Below are 17,987 nucleotides of genomic sequence, written 5' to 3'. Positions count from 1 at the left end.
TTATTAACGTTTTTATGCTTATACTGTGAGGTAAAAACGGCTACTGCTATGATTTTGTCTGGTTTATGAGCTCGTTGCTGTCATAATTTAGGATCTTCTTTTTAATAAATTCTTGAAAATGTTAAATAAGAGACAGAGAAAGAAGGCCCGGCGAGGATGTTTGCCCCGGGGCCCGTGCTGGCTCTCGACGTTCCTTTTTATTGGTCTTGTTTTCTTAACGTATGATGTAGATATTTTTGGTATAGTAACCACAGCAGGCAAGAGAATTGGCTAAAAGCAGAAGTACGTGTACATCTAATATTATCACAATAAAAATGAATTGGCTTCCAAAACTAACATTTTCCTGCAGTTTATAGAGATTCACCTGTAAACTTTGAATTTCTTAATTTTAAAACATCATTTACAATATCTGACAAAAGAAAAATGTAACATATTTAAGTGTATATTAAAAAAACTTTAAAATAATTTTAATTATAACGTTTCTAATACACATATAATATCATGAGCAGATAACGATCTTCAGAAAAGTACAAGATCACTTAAATGGTTACACAAAAATTCATGCAGATATTGTTAAGTAGTTCCTTGAATGAAAATTAATCTAATGGGATGTTACCAGTATTAGACCTTATAGTTTTAAGGTTACACAATGCAATTAATTAAAATAGAGCACCAGAAAATTACTGATTCATGCCCAATGATCACCATGCAATAATACCTCAAAACAACAACAACAACTTTGCAACATTACCTTATAAATGTATTTACCATGTGGATTAATTTGAATATATTAAAAATCATCAAACAATGATCCAAAATAAATATTTTACAGCATTATTTGAAAGAACTGGAATGACCAATTCCTAAATCGCCATTGATTCAATGTATGTAAATTTTGATACTGAAACGTAATAAATATTAAGAATATGTTTTGGAGGTTTTGAGTTAGTGTCAACAAATCCATTCAGTACATCACAATAAATATGAAGGAAACAAAGGATACCAAGCAATGCATTATCCAAGACATGCAAGAAAAGTAAGTCACCAGGGGCATAAAAAACAAATGGAGGAGAAATTTCACTGACAAAACGCTAAGATTGACTAAACCTTTGAAATGGAATTTTCTTCATCACTCAACACCATCAGTTCACGGATCATCTCCTTGCATTGCTTAGTTAATTTGAATGAGGGAATACAGTTAGTCTAAATCTAGACATTTGAGAATTAATGAAGTCAATTTAGAATATACATGGAAAAGCAGTTTATATCTTAATTTAAATTGTTTCTAGGAACTGCAAAAATACAAATTTAAAGTTAAAGGGTTTTCACAAAATAACATTAGATATGAATGTAATATATCTGTTGAAAAAGTTTTAGTTGGTTTTCATTTATAATTGTATGTTGTTTTTGATAGTACAACCAGAAACATTGCTTTAAGTTTACAAGTGATACAAAATTTCAGTTTCTACTGTAATAGGCTAAAAATTAAGCTTACTGATAACTAAATGCTAAGAAACTTGCTATGACTAGGGCTTGAACACAGAACATTTGGCTCATATTTAAGCTAAGAAACCAATGCTCAAGCCCCAAACAGACAAGTTCCTACCCTGATCTTTATTCCCCCTATAAGTTTAACCCTTAACTTCAAAATAAATAAACAAATTTAGCAATCCCACACTGGATCATAAATTCATATAGTATATAATATGTATATATTATACCTGGTGCAGCTTATGGCTCAAACGAGGTTTTGTTTTCCTGCCCCCACTTATGCTTCGAACCGCTCCAACTCGGTACCACATTCGGCTATGTTCATGCTGCTCCGTTAGTCGAGCTGCTGCCAAGCAAGCTGCATCTTCATCAGTCAAGTAGGGATGTTTCTTTATTTCCTGTTTTAAGAAAAGACCAAAAAAATATTAGTATTTTGAAATGATTAACTAACCTGGTAAGTGCAGGATAAACAAAACATTCACCCCCCAAAAAAAACTACAACAACAGGAGATACACTTCATTAAAAATGTACATACAAAAAAGGTAAGTGTTAAAAACATCCTGACCAAAGTTTTAATAATAAACAAATACTAATTTATAGAACAAAGCTTTTCCCTTCCTTTTACAAGAACAAACAACAACATATATATATGAAAGCAGATATGGGTGCTCATGCTTTATTCCATAAATTAGTATATAATGTAAAAAATTCACTGTAAAGAAGATTGATAGAATTTACGAATTACACTGTGAAGTAGGTTTGTATTTCTATAATTTGATCATACAAACTCAACCCTCATTACACCTTTTAGGCCAGATTATATTAAAATCAATGTTTAAACACTACAATGTGCAGTGATTATCACTACTTCCTTCTGGCAGAGCTGAAAAATAAAGTTGGATAAATTACCTGGTTATTTATACCATATAACTATATATTAGATTAAGACATAAGTAAGATATCAATTTTCAGTTATCTACAAACCACCCCTTGTTTAATGCATTTGGTAATTACCAGCATGCTATGGGAAAAATAAACTTGACAACTAATATTTGTGTCAAGCAGAACCTAACAAAGAACATACAGAACCTTTGTGTGTTATATTTTATGATAATCATGAACAAATGAGTGATATAACAGTTTTTAAATAAGGCATCTATTCAGGCTGCATGGCTACAAGTATGCAAAGATAAAGTTTGCTGAAATTTCTCACAAACCCATAAGCTCAGGCCCAAGCCTTGTTTAAATGGGTAACATCTAACAAGTAAACAAGAGAAAGTCAGTAATTCATGTAATTGTCAGATATTATAGAAATATGAATTTTTTTATTTTATCATCTCGAGGAAAGTCAAGGTGGATTAACTTGGAAGAAATGGGAGATGATTCTAAAAAATAAAAAACTCAAGTTGGCACAATATAAAACAAATTTAATAAACTATCAGTTGCACAAAGAAACCATACCTTCATAAAATTGTTCAAGGAATCTCTATCTAACCTGCCTCCCGGAAAATAGCCTTGGCCAGGTTGGTCTAGACGGAAACATATTTTATTATATTTATAATCAATTTAGTGACTTGTGAGAATAAATGATAGTTCCTACTTTAATGTAATAAAAAAAGTCATGGATAACTTTTTCTTACAAATAAAACATTTTAATAATAATTGAAATTATTTGATGAAAAAATATTAGGATGTAAAAAGAAAAGAAAACTGATTTCTAACCTAACCATGAAAAGTTATAATTAACTCAAACCATGCATAACTGATAATGACACTAGTAGTTTTCAAATTTAAAATGACAACAGAAGTTGCAAAGAAAGGTAAACAGGTTCACAAAAGCTACATTGAAAAATAGATGTCTATATCTATGCTAAACCCTATACAATGAAGCAGACTATATACATTTTGTGCTTAAATGTAATGCAGTTTTAAGGAAAGCAAGTACAAACTACAAATCTAAAAGATCATAAATACAAAACTGAATGACGAAATCCAAATAATTAAAAGCCAGAAACCTATTACGTAAAACTTAAAATTTATTTATTATCAGACATAAGGTGTGTAATACTTATGTGAAACAGTGTAACAATAGATATTATATATTGTATATCCGACAATAAACAAGTTAAAATCTGTTACTTAACAATAATCAAGATAAAGATGAACCGTTAGAAATTTGTGATCAACAAGCTACAAATGCCAACAAAATTAAATGTAAACTTTTAAATCAGTGTAGTTATATAAACAAACAATTGCAAATAACCACAATAAACTCCATTCAGCAAGCAAACTATTCCATAAATATTTCAATTCACAGTACGAAAACTAGAAACAAAATAGCATAATACATCCATAAATACTTTATAAAGTAATATTTAAATTTACTGTGGTAAGGAAAACAAAAACTCTTTCAGAAACCAGTTAAATATTTGTCATAAGTCTCAAAGCACACAACAACTTTCTAGAAGATTAAATATAATTATCCCCCCTATAATGAGTGCTTTGTAGAATAATTTTAGCTATCACATCAACTAAACCTTACATTTTAAGGTACTCTTCTCATTAGACTCCATTCAACTAAACTCAAAATGTGCATTTTTGTGTTACAATAACATGAAATTATAGCTTTAAACTATTATACGTTTTTATTTTCATTTTACCCTTTTTGGCAACACTTCAATCCACTGTAAATATCAAAATAAAAAATCAAAATTTTCGTTGAAGAAGGAACCTACACATTTCCAGAATACTTATTAGATACTTTTGTTGTTGTTGTCTTCGTAATGCATACTGGAGGGATTTGCATATTTTGATAAAAGTTTAGAAAAATAACCTTTACACTCCAGATAAATATAAAAGAATAAATATTTCAAACAACGTTTCGCCTTTGCGGCTTCATCAGGGTTAATATAAACAACTGTTAGTATGCACTAAACTTTACATACTTTACATACAACATACTTTTTTGTTCGTAAATAATACCGTAAAAAGTCGAAATATTCAACTACAATCATAGCCTACATGATGATCTGCTACAGTTGGATTGGTCAAACAAGTTAAAATTACTTTTCTATTCATTTCCTTTGGAAGATGAAAGGATTATATTTCCTATTTCTATTAAAAAGTAATACAAAGGTTTTGCATTTGGAAGTGAAGATAATATTATTAGTAGTATTATCAAAACGATATAATTTCCACCATAAATGCACACGATGCCCTCCACCTGTGCTAAAATTCAACAAAACTGTCAATCACAGAAGGCAAGTTTCTAGGTTACTACTGACTATCTACCTATATGGAATTATAGTTCTAAAGACTTGCTGTCTTAATATTTCCATTAAAGTTAATATATAATTTATTATCGAACATCTACACAAAGGGAATACTTACAAGTTTGAAGTAAAATATTATTTAAGTTAAAAAATATATTTATTTAGATTCAAGAATCTGCGACCATTAGCAATTTCATTCATTTAAATAAAAATCTTTTAGTCGATCTCACCCACCGGTAAGTCTGAAAATTTATAACGCTAAAAATGTGGTTTCTATACCCGCGGTTGGCACAGTTGAGCTTTATTCATAACAAAAAAAAAAACAAGTCCCCTCTCCTACACTTTTAAAACACTAAAAATGCTTTAAAATTTTTAGAAAAGCATGCTTTCCACCTTTAATTATAACATTTTTTTAATTGGCCAAACATTAATTATTTCAACTTATAAATATAACAATCATTTTAAGTTCTAAATAACATAATGTATTCAATGACTAGGTGTAACATTCTATCAAATTTATAAGTATACTGTGTCAGACGACTCCATGAGTTACTGGAATAAGCTTAATAATGTATATATAATTTGTGTTAAGAAATGGAAGAACAGACACCAAGACAGGTTTGACAAATATGTAAGCAATTTATGCAACATTTGTAAAGAGGGTTAAGTACTTTATAATAAAACGATTGTTTTTATACAAATCAGCAAGTCACTTAACACTCACAGCCAATATAAAGTCGCGGTTGAACAAAATGTGTCAAAACTACATTTTGACATTGGTTGTTTTTTTGTAGATAGTGTAATACAACCGAAAATTGATCGTTTTCGAAAATGCATGTAACAGCACTTTCCAACACAAAATATTTATACACTCAAATCGTAAAAAATGTTTTCTTATCGAGGATTTGGGTTGTCCATGACAATGATATCCTTTGTACTTACAGGCTTTAGAAAAAAAAGAAATATTGATAAACTTGAGGGAGAAAAAACCTGCAACAACTCATACACCAGCCGTGGTAGGTAAAGGGCACCATCTTGTAACAGGTGGGAATCTATGAACAAAAAGTCACTGGCAAATGCTGTCTACGTGCTCCAGGCAACAGTAAGTAACAGACTCAAGAAGGATTTCCCGTCTGGAAGAGTTACACAAGTTGTGTGTGCACAAGATCCTTCACGACAAATCCGTTCAAATGCATCCTGTCACAAAGTATTTATAGACATCTAAACTTTGTATGCCTTCAATATGAGGCTCTAAAAACTAGATAACTGAAAATGTCCGGGTATTCCATGTCAGGAATGTCAATAACTGTGTCTCTGTTTGTTAACATGACTAATGAAGCGGCAGCTAAACTTGTGGTCATTGCTAAATTAGGGACAGTTAGCGCAGGTAGCCCTCCTGTAGTTTTGGGTTAAATTCAAAACAAACTAAACGTACTAAACAATCGCTGGAAAAACTTTAATGTGCACAAAACTCATATATGTAATTATACTATAGTTTTATTGAAATAGAAAGGGTAGATTTTTGTGCTTTTAGTTTGAGCAGCACCTTGAAAGACCTTCAGTTATCGTATCAGTAGCTTTATAACATTAAACATGTTGGAATCACCTCTACATTAGCAGCAGTATGATGTTATATTCATAAAGGTTATTCTCTTGTTTCACTTACTAATGGTGCAATTATTTAAAAGGATGGAGTTGGTGCGTTATCTCTTGCACAAACTGAATTTAAAAACGGCTACGGCATAGCCATTTGTGAGGTCCAGTATAAGCAAAAAGTTCTTTGTAACTTGTTTGTTGTTAAGCGCAAAGTTACATAATGAGCCATCTATGATGTGCCCACCTCAAGTAGTGGAAACCGATTTTGAACGTTTAAACCTTCAACCTTACCGTTGAGCCAATGGAAGACTGTTTTGTAAGGTTTTCCATTATTTGTATGGAAGATGAGATAGCAAAAGTTATAGAATATTCAGCAATTATTAAAGAATTCGCATCTAGAGAGCTCGAAAGGCACAGCTTGATGTATCAATGTAATTTTTATCAGTAAAGCCAAAAGTAAAAGTTCATTTTGAATTATTATTATTAAGCTTCATTTCTATTTGAGCAATGGAAAGTATTTTTGTTTATTATCGTACAATCACAGTTACCTTTTACTTGAATAATTCTGACAAAAAATTACAAGGAAAGGTGACGCAAAAAAATCACGTAAAGTATCAACGTATAACATGTCAATGTCTTTAACATTCTTACGCAACATTGGCTGCATTACTGTACTAATTGAGCAATTGTCAACCAACTTCATTCATCCTGAAGTATAGTTGCGTATTTATATATGCGTATATAAGATACATAATAGAAGTTATTTTTCCATCACAAGTAACCAAAAATGATAGTGTTTCTGTATGCTCGTCGTATAATGTAAGAGCAAATATTTCGAAACTTATACGATATTTAGAAATTGTTAACTTATTTTGTCAAGTTTTCTAAAGATGTTGCAAATCACTGAGAGAATTTTTAGAATAAGATAATCTTTAAAAATTATAAGATATTCCTTAAGCAAGAGATTGTTAATATAAATACATGTATATGTGAGTAATGTATGAGAACATGGCTGAGAGAACATGGTCTCTAATATAATTGTTAAAAGTTGTCAACAGATGGCAATAGTTTCTCATAATTTCTGAAGCACGATATTAAGTTAATAAATAATTTCTATAGTAATTATTGATTATGTGTATTTAACAAATAAAACACCGAGTTATAGTTTTCTAGGTTAAACTAAAACCATTCTACTCATCAATTGATAATAAATGCTTCATTTATTTCTTAGATAAATATTGCTCGGTGAGAGAGCGGTAAGTTTACACACAACACTAAAATCCGGGGTTCAATTCCCCAGAGTGAACACAGCAGATAGGCCAATGTAGCTTTGTTCTGAAACAAACAAACGAAGAGAAATCTTTGCGATTCCCCAATTTTGCCATTATAAGCCTATTTCTTACACAATCACCTTTCGATAATGATGAAAATTATATTAATTAAAAAACTTTTTTAACGTCAACTAAATTGCATAATGTTTTTGTTTTTTGTAAAACTGAACAAAATTCTTGTATGGGTGCGACAAACAGACAGACCGTTAGTCAAGAAAATAGTTACAAATAGTATCATTGATCGTATAGATACTATCAAATATAATTATTGGTTTGTAATTTTTGTACTTCCTGAGAGGTGCTTTATTTTTCCTGTATACACGTGTACAGTGAAATTCATCGTTTTAGGAAAGAAAAAAGTGTAATGCACATAATTCACCTTAAACTAGTATTATACATGAAACATTCCCAGGGAGTAACAACTACACAAAAGATGTTACACATCATGTTCTAAAAGACCATTTGCGTGTTCTTTTCAATTTTCAAGTAAATCCATATAGTCAATACTGAGATCCTGCAAAACGCTTTCAGTCTCCCAGTTTCTCTGAAAATTTAAACATATCGAATGTAGCCTCTTAGAGGGTCGAATTGGGGGATCCGAGTGTCTTGGATTCAAGATATGGTGCCAACAAACGAACTTCGTAATTTCAGCTGCGGATGGGAGCGTTGCCCGCTGATTGTCCTTCTTTAGATCCGCAGTTCCAAATTAGGAACTGCTGTGCCTAAACGACGGGGATCTCTGATCTGGCCGGTTTAACCCATTATATGCATAAATTCCTTTGATTTTATATGTTAATATCAATCTCCAAGTAAAACGATTGAGACAAACTTGAAAACCCTAAGCCTCTTGGCCCTCATTTTTGGGTCCCCTTCGAGATTCTTTAGCAGTTTTCTCTTCGATTATTTATACTATGTGATGTCAAGAGCCTAAATGCAAAACTTCTAGTTGTTTTATCCAAAACTGTGAAAGGAGTTCACAAGTAAAATAAACATGGATAAATATAATTGAGGATTACTACTTCGAAAGATCCCATGACTTCTAAACTGGGTACATCAAAATATTGATAATAGAAGGACTTAATCTAAATGCGTTTCTGTAATCAGATCTTAGAAATGTCACAGTTTGAGACAAATTAAGTTGTTTGTAGCTTTAATCTTAAATATAGAAAATTTATTATCTATAGTCGTGCAAAAATTGTATTGCTTCAAACACTATAGCTATCTGAAATTCAATAGATTTATAAATTATCTATCAAATTTTAACACTTCGAAACTGAGTAGGAGTGCTGATTTTCAATTAATTGAGATTATTTGACTCCATATAACAATGCGGTTTTTAAATATTTTAATTGCTTGCATTTTAGACACTTTCATTGCTAGACTTAAAGCTCTTCAAATTTCAAATAAAGTATGCCGGCTTTGATATTTCTATATATTAAAAGAACTACATAGGGATTTGCAAAGTATTAATTAGATGCACATTTGTATAACTAGCAAGCACAAAAATTTAGTATTAACCCACCATTAACAAAGAGCTTGTACCGTAACAGTCGTATATTTTATCGAAAATTCTCCTAGTGGATCAACGTTAAAATCCGGGAATCAATTCCTCGTGGTCGACAGAGAACTTATTATGTAGGGTTGCTCTGAGAAAATATGAATAAGAATTTTATCGAAAAAATAGCCAGTGGAACATAAGTATGTTTTTTTTTTATTCCTTGTCTGTTTTTTTTCACAATACTGACTAGTTGTCAAATTAAGTTTTTGTTGTGTATTGTTGCAATTACATGAACGCTAATTCAAACCTAAAAAATAGTTCGTATAGTGTTTGTGTCAAAGTAATGAGAGGTAAGTCACTATTAAGGTAGTAACCAGTTTGTAACTTCATTGGGCTAAATTTTATTGAGTAATTTCTATTTTAATATTTGTAATACCTGAATAAAATCATGTCTACAGAATGATATTTTACATTTCTAATCAGAATGTATATTTACACTTATTCTTAATTTCCTAAGCTGGCAAATCCGTAGTATTAATAGGATTACGATGAGAGCATCGTTTAAAAAAAAAAGACTAGTTTTTGTTATTTATTTTATAATAAAACCACATTGGGATATCTGCTGTCCACTACGGGGAATCGAACTCTAGATTTTAGCGATATAAGTTTGTAGACTTTTCGCTTTCCCGTCGGGAGAACGTTAAAAAAAGTGAAGGTATATGACTGATGAAATTGAGCAGAATACAAAATTCTTATCGATTTATTTGTTTATTACATCATAAGTTATTGTGATTATACTTATTCCTAACTTTCACTCTACGTAATTATTTTTTAGATAAAACTTTTCTAAGTAACTCATTTCTAAATTTATATATCTTTGTATTTACTATTATACAGTATTTTTTTTATTTTGCTGTTGAAGTTTCTTGTGAAAATTCACATGCTGTTTGAACAAGAATCCTAAGCAATCATATTTTGTTTTCTAATTGTTTACATTTGCAACATGCGTTTACTTAGGCGTAGCTATAACATAAAATAATCAGTAAAGATATAAGCATTGTTTTATTACCCCACCTCCCCCTCCCACACATTTTTGCATTCAATTCTGTCGAATATTTCCTATTAATGAAGTGAAGTATTACAAGATGTCACCGTAATATACCGGGTTTGTCACGTGACCGAAGAGGCGTTATTCATTATGGCAGATATAGGCCTATGACATGAAATCAGGGAAAGGGAGAAGGAATGCAGTATTACTACTACAACTAGTACTAGTAAGATTCCACACCAATGCGATTTTAAATACACGTATTGAAATACTCATCCACTTCAGAAGATAATATTGTAATGAGGAAAAATATGTAAGAGGTATGTTGTGCTTATTAAACATTATGTTACTTGAAAACACACCATTTTTTATCTTTTAAATTTTAGTTTTCTGTATACATAACATTAACACAGCCACTTTTTTATAACTTGCAACTTGAAGTTATCTAATTTTAGTATTGAGTATTGTCATATTACTTCATACTCAGCAACATAGTAATGACTATTCAGTGGGAATTTTAATTAAACTTAATGTGTTCGTTAAAGTAAGCTTACAATACTAAACTTGGCCCTGCCTTTATCAGTTTATGTTTGCGGCGGTATTGCGGTTTGCTTATTTTTTACATCTTCATAATAATTTGATATAATCTTATAAATACGATGACGAGGAACCCACTTTAAATTCGATAGCATTAGTTACTATTAGTATTACTTGTGGAAAATTTTCAAGACTGCTTGCATGGGTAACAAAGAAAAAATCGAATATAATAGTTTAACATAGAAACTATGTTAGAAGTACTGTTATTATTAATTTAGTATTTGTAGCAGTAATAGTAGTAATAATACTGATATTATATTTTATCGTATGCATATTAATAATAGTTAATACACTACAATGGTTTACATAATTCTGTTAATGTGTTAGTATTACTATTATTTATAGGGTCTTAATGAATGGAGATTTAGTTTATCTAAATAGTTAAATAGTTATAAATGAGTAAAAATGTAAACAAATGGAAAATTTGTAGATTCTGATTTAAAAGGTAAAAGGTTGCAATGCATATTATTCTCTACATTAAGTAGTACTGTTGTATGTTTATACAGTGTATTTACTGATTCTCTAGAAAGTAAAGTGGATATACATGTACTATGAACTTAGTTTGGTACTACAACTCTACTATAAACAGTACTACTATTATTAGTATTAAGCTACAGTAAACTACTTCTACTAACACCACTAATAGTAGTACTGTTTATAGTAACTGTTATTAACCCAACTAACTTATAACTACTCTTTATGTACATAAAACAATATTCAGGTCTTGGACTAACTTTTACCTTGACAAAAGTGATTAAAAAAAATTAGGTCAAGTTCAAGGCCCAATTGTTTTAGGTTGTGAGGACAAATATGTGTACCTGTTCATATTTTTAAATACATTACCTTGCAAGGTAATTATTGTGTAATCGAAGCTACAATCAGTTTGGTCACATTTTTTGAAGGCATACATTATATGTACATTTTGAAGAAATGAGATGTAGAACCAAGATGGTGATATTGTGTATGTATGTATGAAAATAAGATAGTTGTTTTTGCCAATAAGTTTGCATAAAGAATGCAATGAATAGTGATCCAAATAAAAAAAAAATATATATATATATGTATTTTTTCTTTTGTTTTTTTCAACATTTATTTTGTATCAAGCAAATATAATGGATTTTTATTCAAGATTGTAAAATGTTCAAATACTTTTGGGTATAGTGTTGTTATTCTTAGGTAAAATATCAACCTCATACAGTGCACAAGACCTTGCATCATATAATAAACAGTGATTTCTGAATCACCAAATTAATGATTAAATTTATCTTGAAATCCACATCCTTTCATTCAGCAATTAATGTCTGTGCACATTCTAATTATATATAAAGTTGTGGAGAGGGAAGGTGTTGAAATTGAAATAGTTAAGCACTGAATTTGTGATTCAATACATTGCTATTTATCCACAGCATCTAGCAGTATACATTTGAAACTGGAATTTTGTAAACTGTTACTTGTTTGAACGGAGTGTAATAATTGTTGGGAAATTATAGGATCAGATATAACCCCAATAAAGTTTTGGCTCTTAACCCATTATCATTTATTCTTGAAGCATATTGTCTGATAGTGAACTAGCTGCACAGTAGTGATCTTTTAAATACACAAGAATGGCAAAAATAACTTGTAGGTGGGGGAGAAATGTTATCAAAGAAATAAATAAAGCACTGAAGAACAAATGGAACTAGCTGCAGAGAAATGTGAAGGTGGATTTTTCTGGAGATGGCAGCTGTTGCTTGCACACTTGTCAAATACTTCTGAGAAGTTGATACTATCAGAAAGGACATGAGCAACTTAATATCTCATAAGTTACTTTAACAACTCCTTGATTAAAAGCTGCCATAAAAATGGCACTTAAAAAGTACAGAAGTAGTCCAACGTGCACCTTTTTAACGTCAATCACTTTGTTGAAACCTTACATTTGTTTAGAAAATGTTTTGAATTACTTGGCAGTACTTAAGTTACATATAAAAGTTTTATGTATTTTTAACTTGAAATTCTTGTGTGTGTTTCTGTTCATAAGCCTATTGTAACTATTTATGAAGTGTTCCTATGTTTGAAACAACTGAGTATACTTTGCAAATTATGGTTGGTGTTAAGTAAAAAGAAAATAATATAGATGTGGTTGTTGATAAAACTGTAAAGCCTTGTAGTGAGGTTTTAATCAACTGCAGTAAAGAAAAAGTATATTCAGTTATTGCTTCTGCATGTATTTTTAGGAATTTTGATTCTAAGAACAAAATGGTTATAACTTTATCAGACATTTGTGACATCTTACAAGGAATTCTATTCTGTGTGTAGTTTTACACATTTTTCAACCAGAAGAGTACAAACATGTTGAAAGTAATGCAGAGATGGAATGTTAAAATGATACCTGGTATAAAAATTAAGCTGTATGTACTGAAAAAGGCTTCAAGTTTTGAACTTGTTTTCTCAGTAGTAAAGAAGAGTCAGGGGATATTTGATTTAACTGTTCAAACTTGAAATTTTCTTTTAGATGATCTGTTTATTTAATTATTGAAACAAGGGGAAAACAAAGTGAAGAAAAGGCAATTTGTCCTATCCATGTTACTTCTCACACCAAACAACATCAAAAATTAAGATAAATAAAGTTTTTCAGTATATACTGTCAAATAAAATTAAGTGTTCAAAACCACCACAGCATCAGGAAAAATCACTGCAAACATTTTTAATTACAGAAAAAAGAAAACACTGTAAAAATAACTCTGTATGTACAGGTAAGCTTCCAACCTTTTCGTTCAATTACTTGTGCTCTAAGCTTAATAGTTACATTACAGTTGTGAACTAGTAAATCATGTATCAGTACACTTGATTTTACTGGTGTATTAAAACTCTATCACAGGGCATTGTTAGTTCTGTTTAACTATAGAAGCAAACCTTATAATGGTCAGTGTGAGGAGTTATATGCTTGGGACCAGAGTTCTACTTTCTCAGTTGGTAAAGGGTTATCCTCAGATACCAAGTTTCAACGTACTTGGGGCAAATCCCATAATCTGTCAGTTTTTATTTTTTTACATTCTGATTCATTATATTGGTACCCAACTGGTAATTGATCCTTCCTTGAAGGCCATTGAAGTTGTGTAGATGGTAAATTGGACCATCTCTGTACATACATTTGGCTCAATAGCTGAACTAGCATACTGTGTATGTGTGTGATTATGCTGTTGGCATGAAGGTGATTGATTGTGTTATAAGCTTGATTGACAAGTTTTGGTTGAGTGGGAAGATATTATTATGGTCAAGGTGAAATTTTTATTTGCTTGTCACTTGATTGGCCTGAACCATGGTCCCAGCAGATTTCTTAACATTTTCATTTGTTTTAATACGTAACAAAATATCTTTGTTACAAAACAGAAAATTATTTTTGTTTGCATTCACAATGTTACTTGTAGACTGAAGTAATTTTGGAAACATTTTCTGAACAAGAATGTTACATTTACCACAACTGGATACAATAAACAGCCTATGTACTTAAATAGGGTTTTGCTAAGATAAAGATGTTGCATTTAATTCTCAGCGCTTTTCTAAACTTTTAATTTTACATTTTTCAGGTGTCTTGATGAATGCTAAAAACACTTGTTTCTACAAATAAATCAAAGTTATAAATGTGTCTCTTCACTCATAATTGTAAAATTAAAACCTATTGGTGCATTTGACTGGAACCAAGCTGAAAATTGGGTAATCTTAAAAATATAATTTAGTGAAGCATAAACCAATTTCTTGTTTAAAGTTCAACAAAACATCACAATATATACTTATTATATTATTTGAACATATTTATGAACACTCAAAAACTTCTAGAATTTTATAGGTTAATTGGATAAGTATAAGCATGTAAATATGTTGTCCTGGAAATGTTATTACATACTGTAACCACATAAATTACATAATGTTGATTCAGTGATTAAAAATATATGAGTTTGCATGTTCAATTCCTAATGTTTTGTCTACAACACTTCCTGAACTAGCTCCATGTTTATGCTTATTCTGCATATATAAATTCCTCTAAGTTTCATGGTGTGCATACAAACAACCACTACATTGAATGACAGCCTTTAAATACATATTTATTTTGTTTTGTAATCAGTCTAGGTGTTCTTAAATTCACATGTATTTTATCAAAAGGTTGCTATATTTTCAAATTATATTGGTAAATGGACAACTAAGTTTTAGAAAATATGAAGGAACTTCATCAGATGATATCTAAACAAATAATGGAGAAGAGACAAGTGCTTATTGCTCATCAGCTGAAGAATGTTGTAGTAAAAAAATATCATAAACCGTGAAAGAATCCAACTGATAAATCAATGAATTCTAATATGTAAGAATGTTATATCAAATTGGCTATATTCATTATTAGATTAATTATTAGTTTAATTCTATGTGGCAGCTTGTCTGATCAGAAGTTAATGAGTTTTAAAACTGGTGTCAGTTCTTGTACACTGTGCATGTAAAGATGCATCTCAGATCTTGCTGTGCCTGTTTCCATGCTATTTTTGTATGTGAAGAGTAATCTATTTCTGGAAAACGATAACAGAATGTGAAGTATGCATGTAAATCTAAGCCTACAGTGTAGTGTAGATTTCTGAGAAATGAAAAGGACTTATATAGATCTAGTAATAACAAAATTAACTTTCTGGGCATGCTCTGACACATATAACAGAATAGCTATTCCTCTACATATATTCCCAGAAGTGACTTTTTTTCATTCAGGCTTTAGCCAGTACTAGGTCATAAACTTCTTAAATTACTTGTACATGGGATCACTTATTGTATCACTGGAGTATCTGTATGAAACAATTGTTAACTTGCATCTGACTGTAATTGTAATTTAAATATTTCTTATATCATTACCATTTAATCTACTGAAACTAAAAATATAAGCTGAAAAGAATGTAATTAATTATCTCTAAAAAGTGAACTATAGGCAAGGTATATGTAGAAGACAAGGAGGATAAAGCAATTGAGGATATGCTACTTGTACAATAGCAACAAAAGTTAGGCTTTCCCATCTGAAGTCATTATAAATGTTGCAGAAACTATAGACAGTTTATACGAGTACATGTATAGAGGATGATGCCTGTTCTACTGTTTTTATAAACTTGTCTTTTATACTGTGATAGTTTTTCAAATCACTGGCTTTAAGTTTGTGCAATGTGAATTTTATGATACGTTTCTATACATGTTTGTATATGTTGCTGTTGGCCTTACTTTGCTACTAACAAAATACTAATTAATAATAGATAGGTTTATATATGCCAGAATACTGGAAAAAAGCTGGTGATTTGATTCAATACACCTTTTTATGCAATATGTGTTTGCCATTGACTCCAATCCAGAAAAGCCTCACCATTCACTGAAAATCCTTAATTTTCCAGTTTTCTTATACTTTGGTAAATGTTATTCATGTAATGTATATAAGTTGTCAGTTCAAATTATCAATTTTTATTTTTAGCTTTACAGATATAGTCTGTACATATGTGTATATACACGTGTATGTGTGTGTAATTTTTAGATCCATAGTTTGCCATTATGTATATCTTTGTGTGGGTGTGTTTCAGTTGTGTTTTTTTTATCTTAAACATGGAACTTTAGAGATGCTATTCACACTGTGGTGTTTATAAGGAGTGTTTTTCAAAATTCTTTTTTCTACTATAAAAAATTATTTGCCTATTTCATAGTTGGCCAGATTTTCACAGATCTCCAGATTATACCAGAGACCAATAGAGGTATGTTTAATAGAATCATGTGGTACATGTAGCTTACCACGAAATGAAAGCCAGCCATGAGAACTTAGCACTAGCCATGATGTGTATGACTTTAATTTGATGCCTTTTTAACATACATAAATGTAGCCCATCTGTCACTTTCCAGAGGCTCGTGGATTTAACACAAAGTTTCCCGAGAAGGAAGTAATTAATTTATAACCTCTAGAAAAGACCTTCAGGTGCATCTTGAAAAACCATGGTTAGTTTTTGGGATAACTTGGAAAAGCTGTCTTTAGCTTAAACCTTTCTTGGTGCTTTATTATTAAAATGTAGGAAAGATAATTAGTGTTCAAGAATAAAGATAAACAGAATATCCAAATACTGATGTAGTGGTACGTTTGCAATCTTTTGAAAAGGTGGGCACTGACGAATGATTTGTTTCTTTTTTTTTCTAAATGGTGAGAGAGTGAGAACATAAATATATAACATATGTCTGAGTTTTATCAAAAACTATAACTACATTTATTTCCCAAGAAAGAAAATGTTAGTCATTTTATTGATATGAATATTCAAAAAGAAGCATGCCTAGATGAGTTGCTAATTATGTACAGTTATAAGCTGCAATCAAGAAAGGAAACAAAGTTGGTAATTAAGTAGTCTCTGAATTTACTTTGTGTTTTTAACTTGTAATTAACTTCTGAAGATAACTGGCCAGCATATCTGCTGAGCTTTAAACACTAAAAAATTAAAAAAACATGGTGTGTGCAAAGTTCAAGCATAAACATTAGAAAGTCTATGGAGAGAAATTACGTACGTTGATGTTGACCACATCCAGTGGGTTAACAATTTGTTTCTAATGCTTTAGTTACCATACTACCATTGGAAGAGACTTTACTTATGCCCATCACTACAAGACTTAACTCAAAGAATGTGATTAGTAAAAAATAAAGTTGACTTAAATTAGCAAAGTTCACACTATATCTAAAGTAGTCATATAAGCTTGTGGCTTTGAAGTGAATTTTGGGAAGGTAACAAAGTTCACTTCAGAAGTACCAAAATATTAGCAAGAATATACTTAATGGAGTTTGGGCACTGTTAAAAAACTGGATTTTAACACAAGTTCCTCTCCATCCTTGGAATAGGTCCAAGAATCATCAGTATGGAAAGATTTGTATGACAATGTCTGAAGTATTCTCTCACTTATCAAACTGCCACCCCAGAGACTAAATTTGCATCTGTATCTACTAGACAAGTAAAATAGAGAATATCCAACAAAACTTGCATATCATATTCATCTATTATCAAAGTTGCCAGATTTTATTTTGAACAACCTGGCTACTTGTAGCAACTGTCGTTGCTAAGTTTAGTTTTCACAGTTGAAGTAACTGTTAATTTCATTCTTTTTTTTTTTTCTTTTTTTTTTTTTTTTT

The 17,987-nt window shown here is 30.6% G+C and overlaps 2 protein-coding genes across 2 annotated transcripts in view; one reads left to right on the top strand and one right to left on the bottom strand.

The window, feature by feature from the left end:
- Positions 1-143: 143 nt before the first annotated feature.
- LOC111085277 overlaps positions 144-17,987 on the bottom strand; it is a 22,695-nt gene continuing 4,851 nt past the window's right edge. The window contains exons 2-4 of the mRNA XM_022383066.1: positions 2,954-3,021; positions 1,722-1,889; positions 144-1,170 (exon numbers count right to left, since the gene is read on the bottom strand). Of these exons, the coding sequence (XP_022238774.1) occupies positions 1,102-1,170; positions 1,722-1,889; positions 2,954-3,021 (305 nt within the window). The 3' untranslated portion in view covers positions 144-1,101. The remainder of the gene's footprint in view (positions 1,171-1,721; positions 1,890-2,953; positions 3,022-17,987) is intronic.
- LOC106457241 (USP6 N-terminal-like protein) overlaps positions 10,343-17,987 on the top strand; it is a 58,087-nt gene continuing 50,442 nt past the window's right edge. The window contains exon 1 of the mRNA XM_013916635.2: positions 10,343-10,557. The gene's annotated coding sequence lies outside the window, so the exon portion shown is untranslated. The remainder of the gene's footprint in view (positions 10,558-17,987) is intronic.

Source organism: Limulus polyphemus, unplaced genomic scaffold (genome assembly GCF_000517525.1).
Source record: "Limulus polyphemus unplaced genomic scaffold, Limulus_polyphemus-2.1.2 Scaffold306, whole genome shotgun sequence".
Taxonomy (NCBI): Eukaryota; Metazoa; Arthropoda; class Merostomata; order Xiphosura; family Limulidae; genus Limulus; species Limulus polyphemus.
The sequence above is the reverse complement of the archived record's forward strand: the minus strand, read 5'-3'. Positions and strand labels throughout refer to the sequence as shown.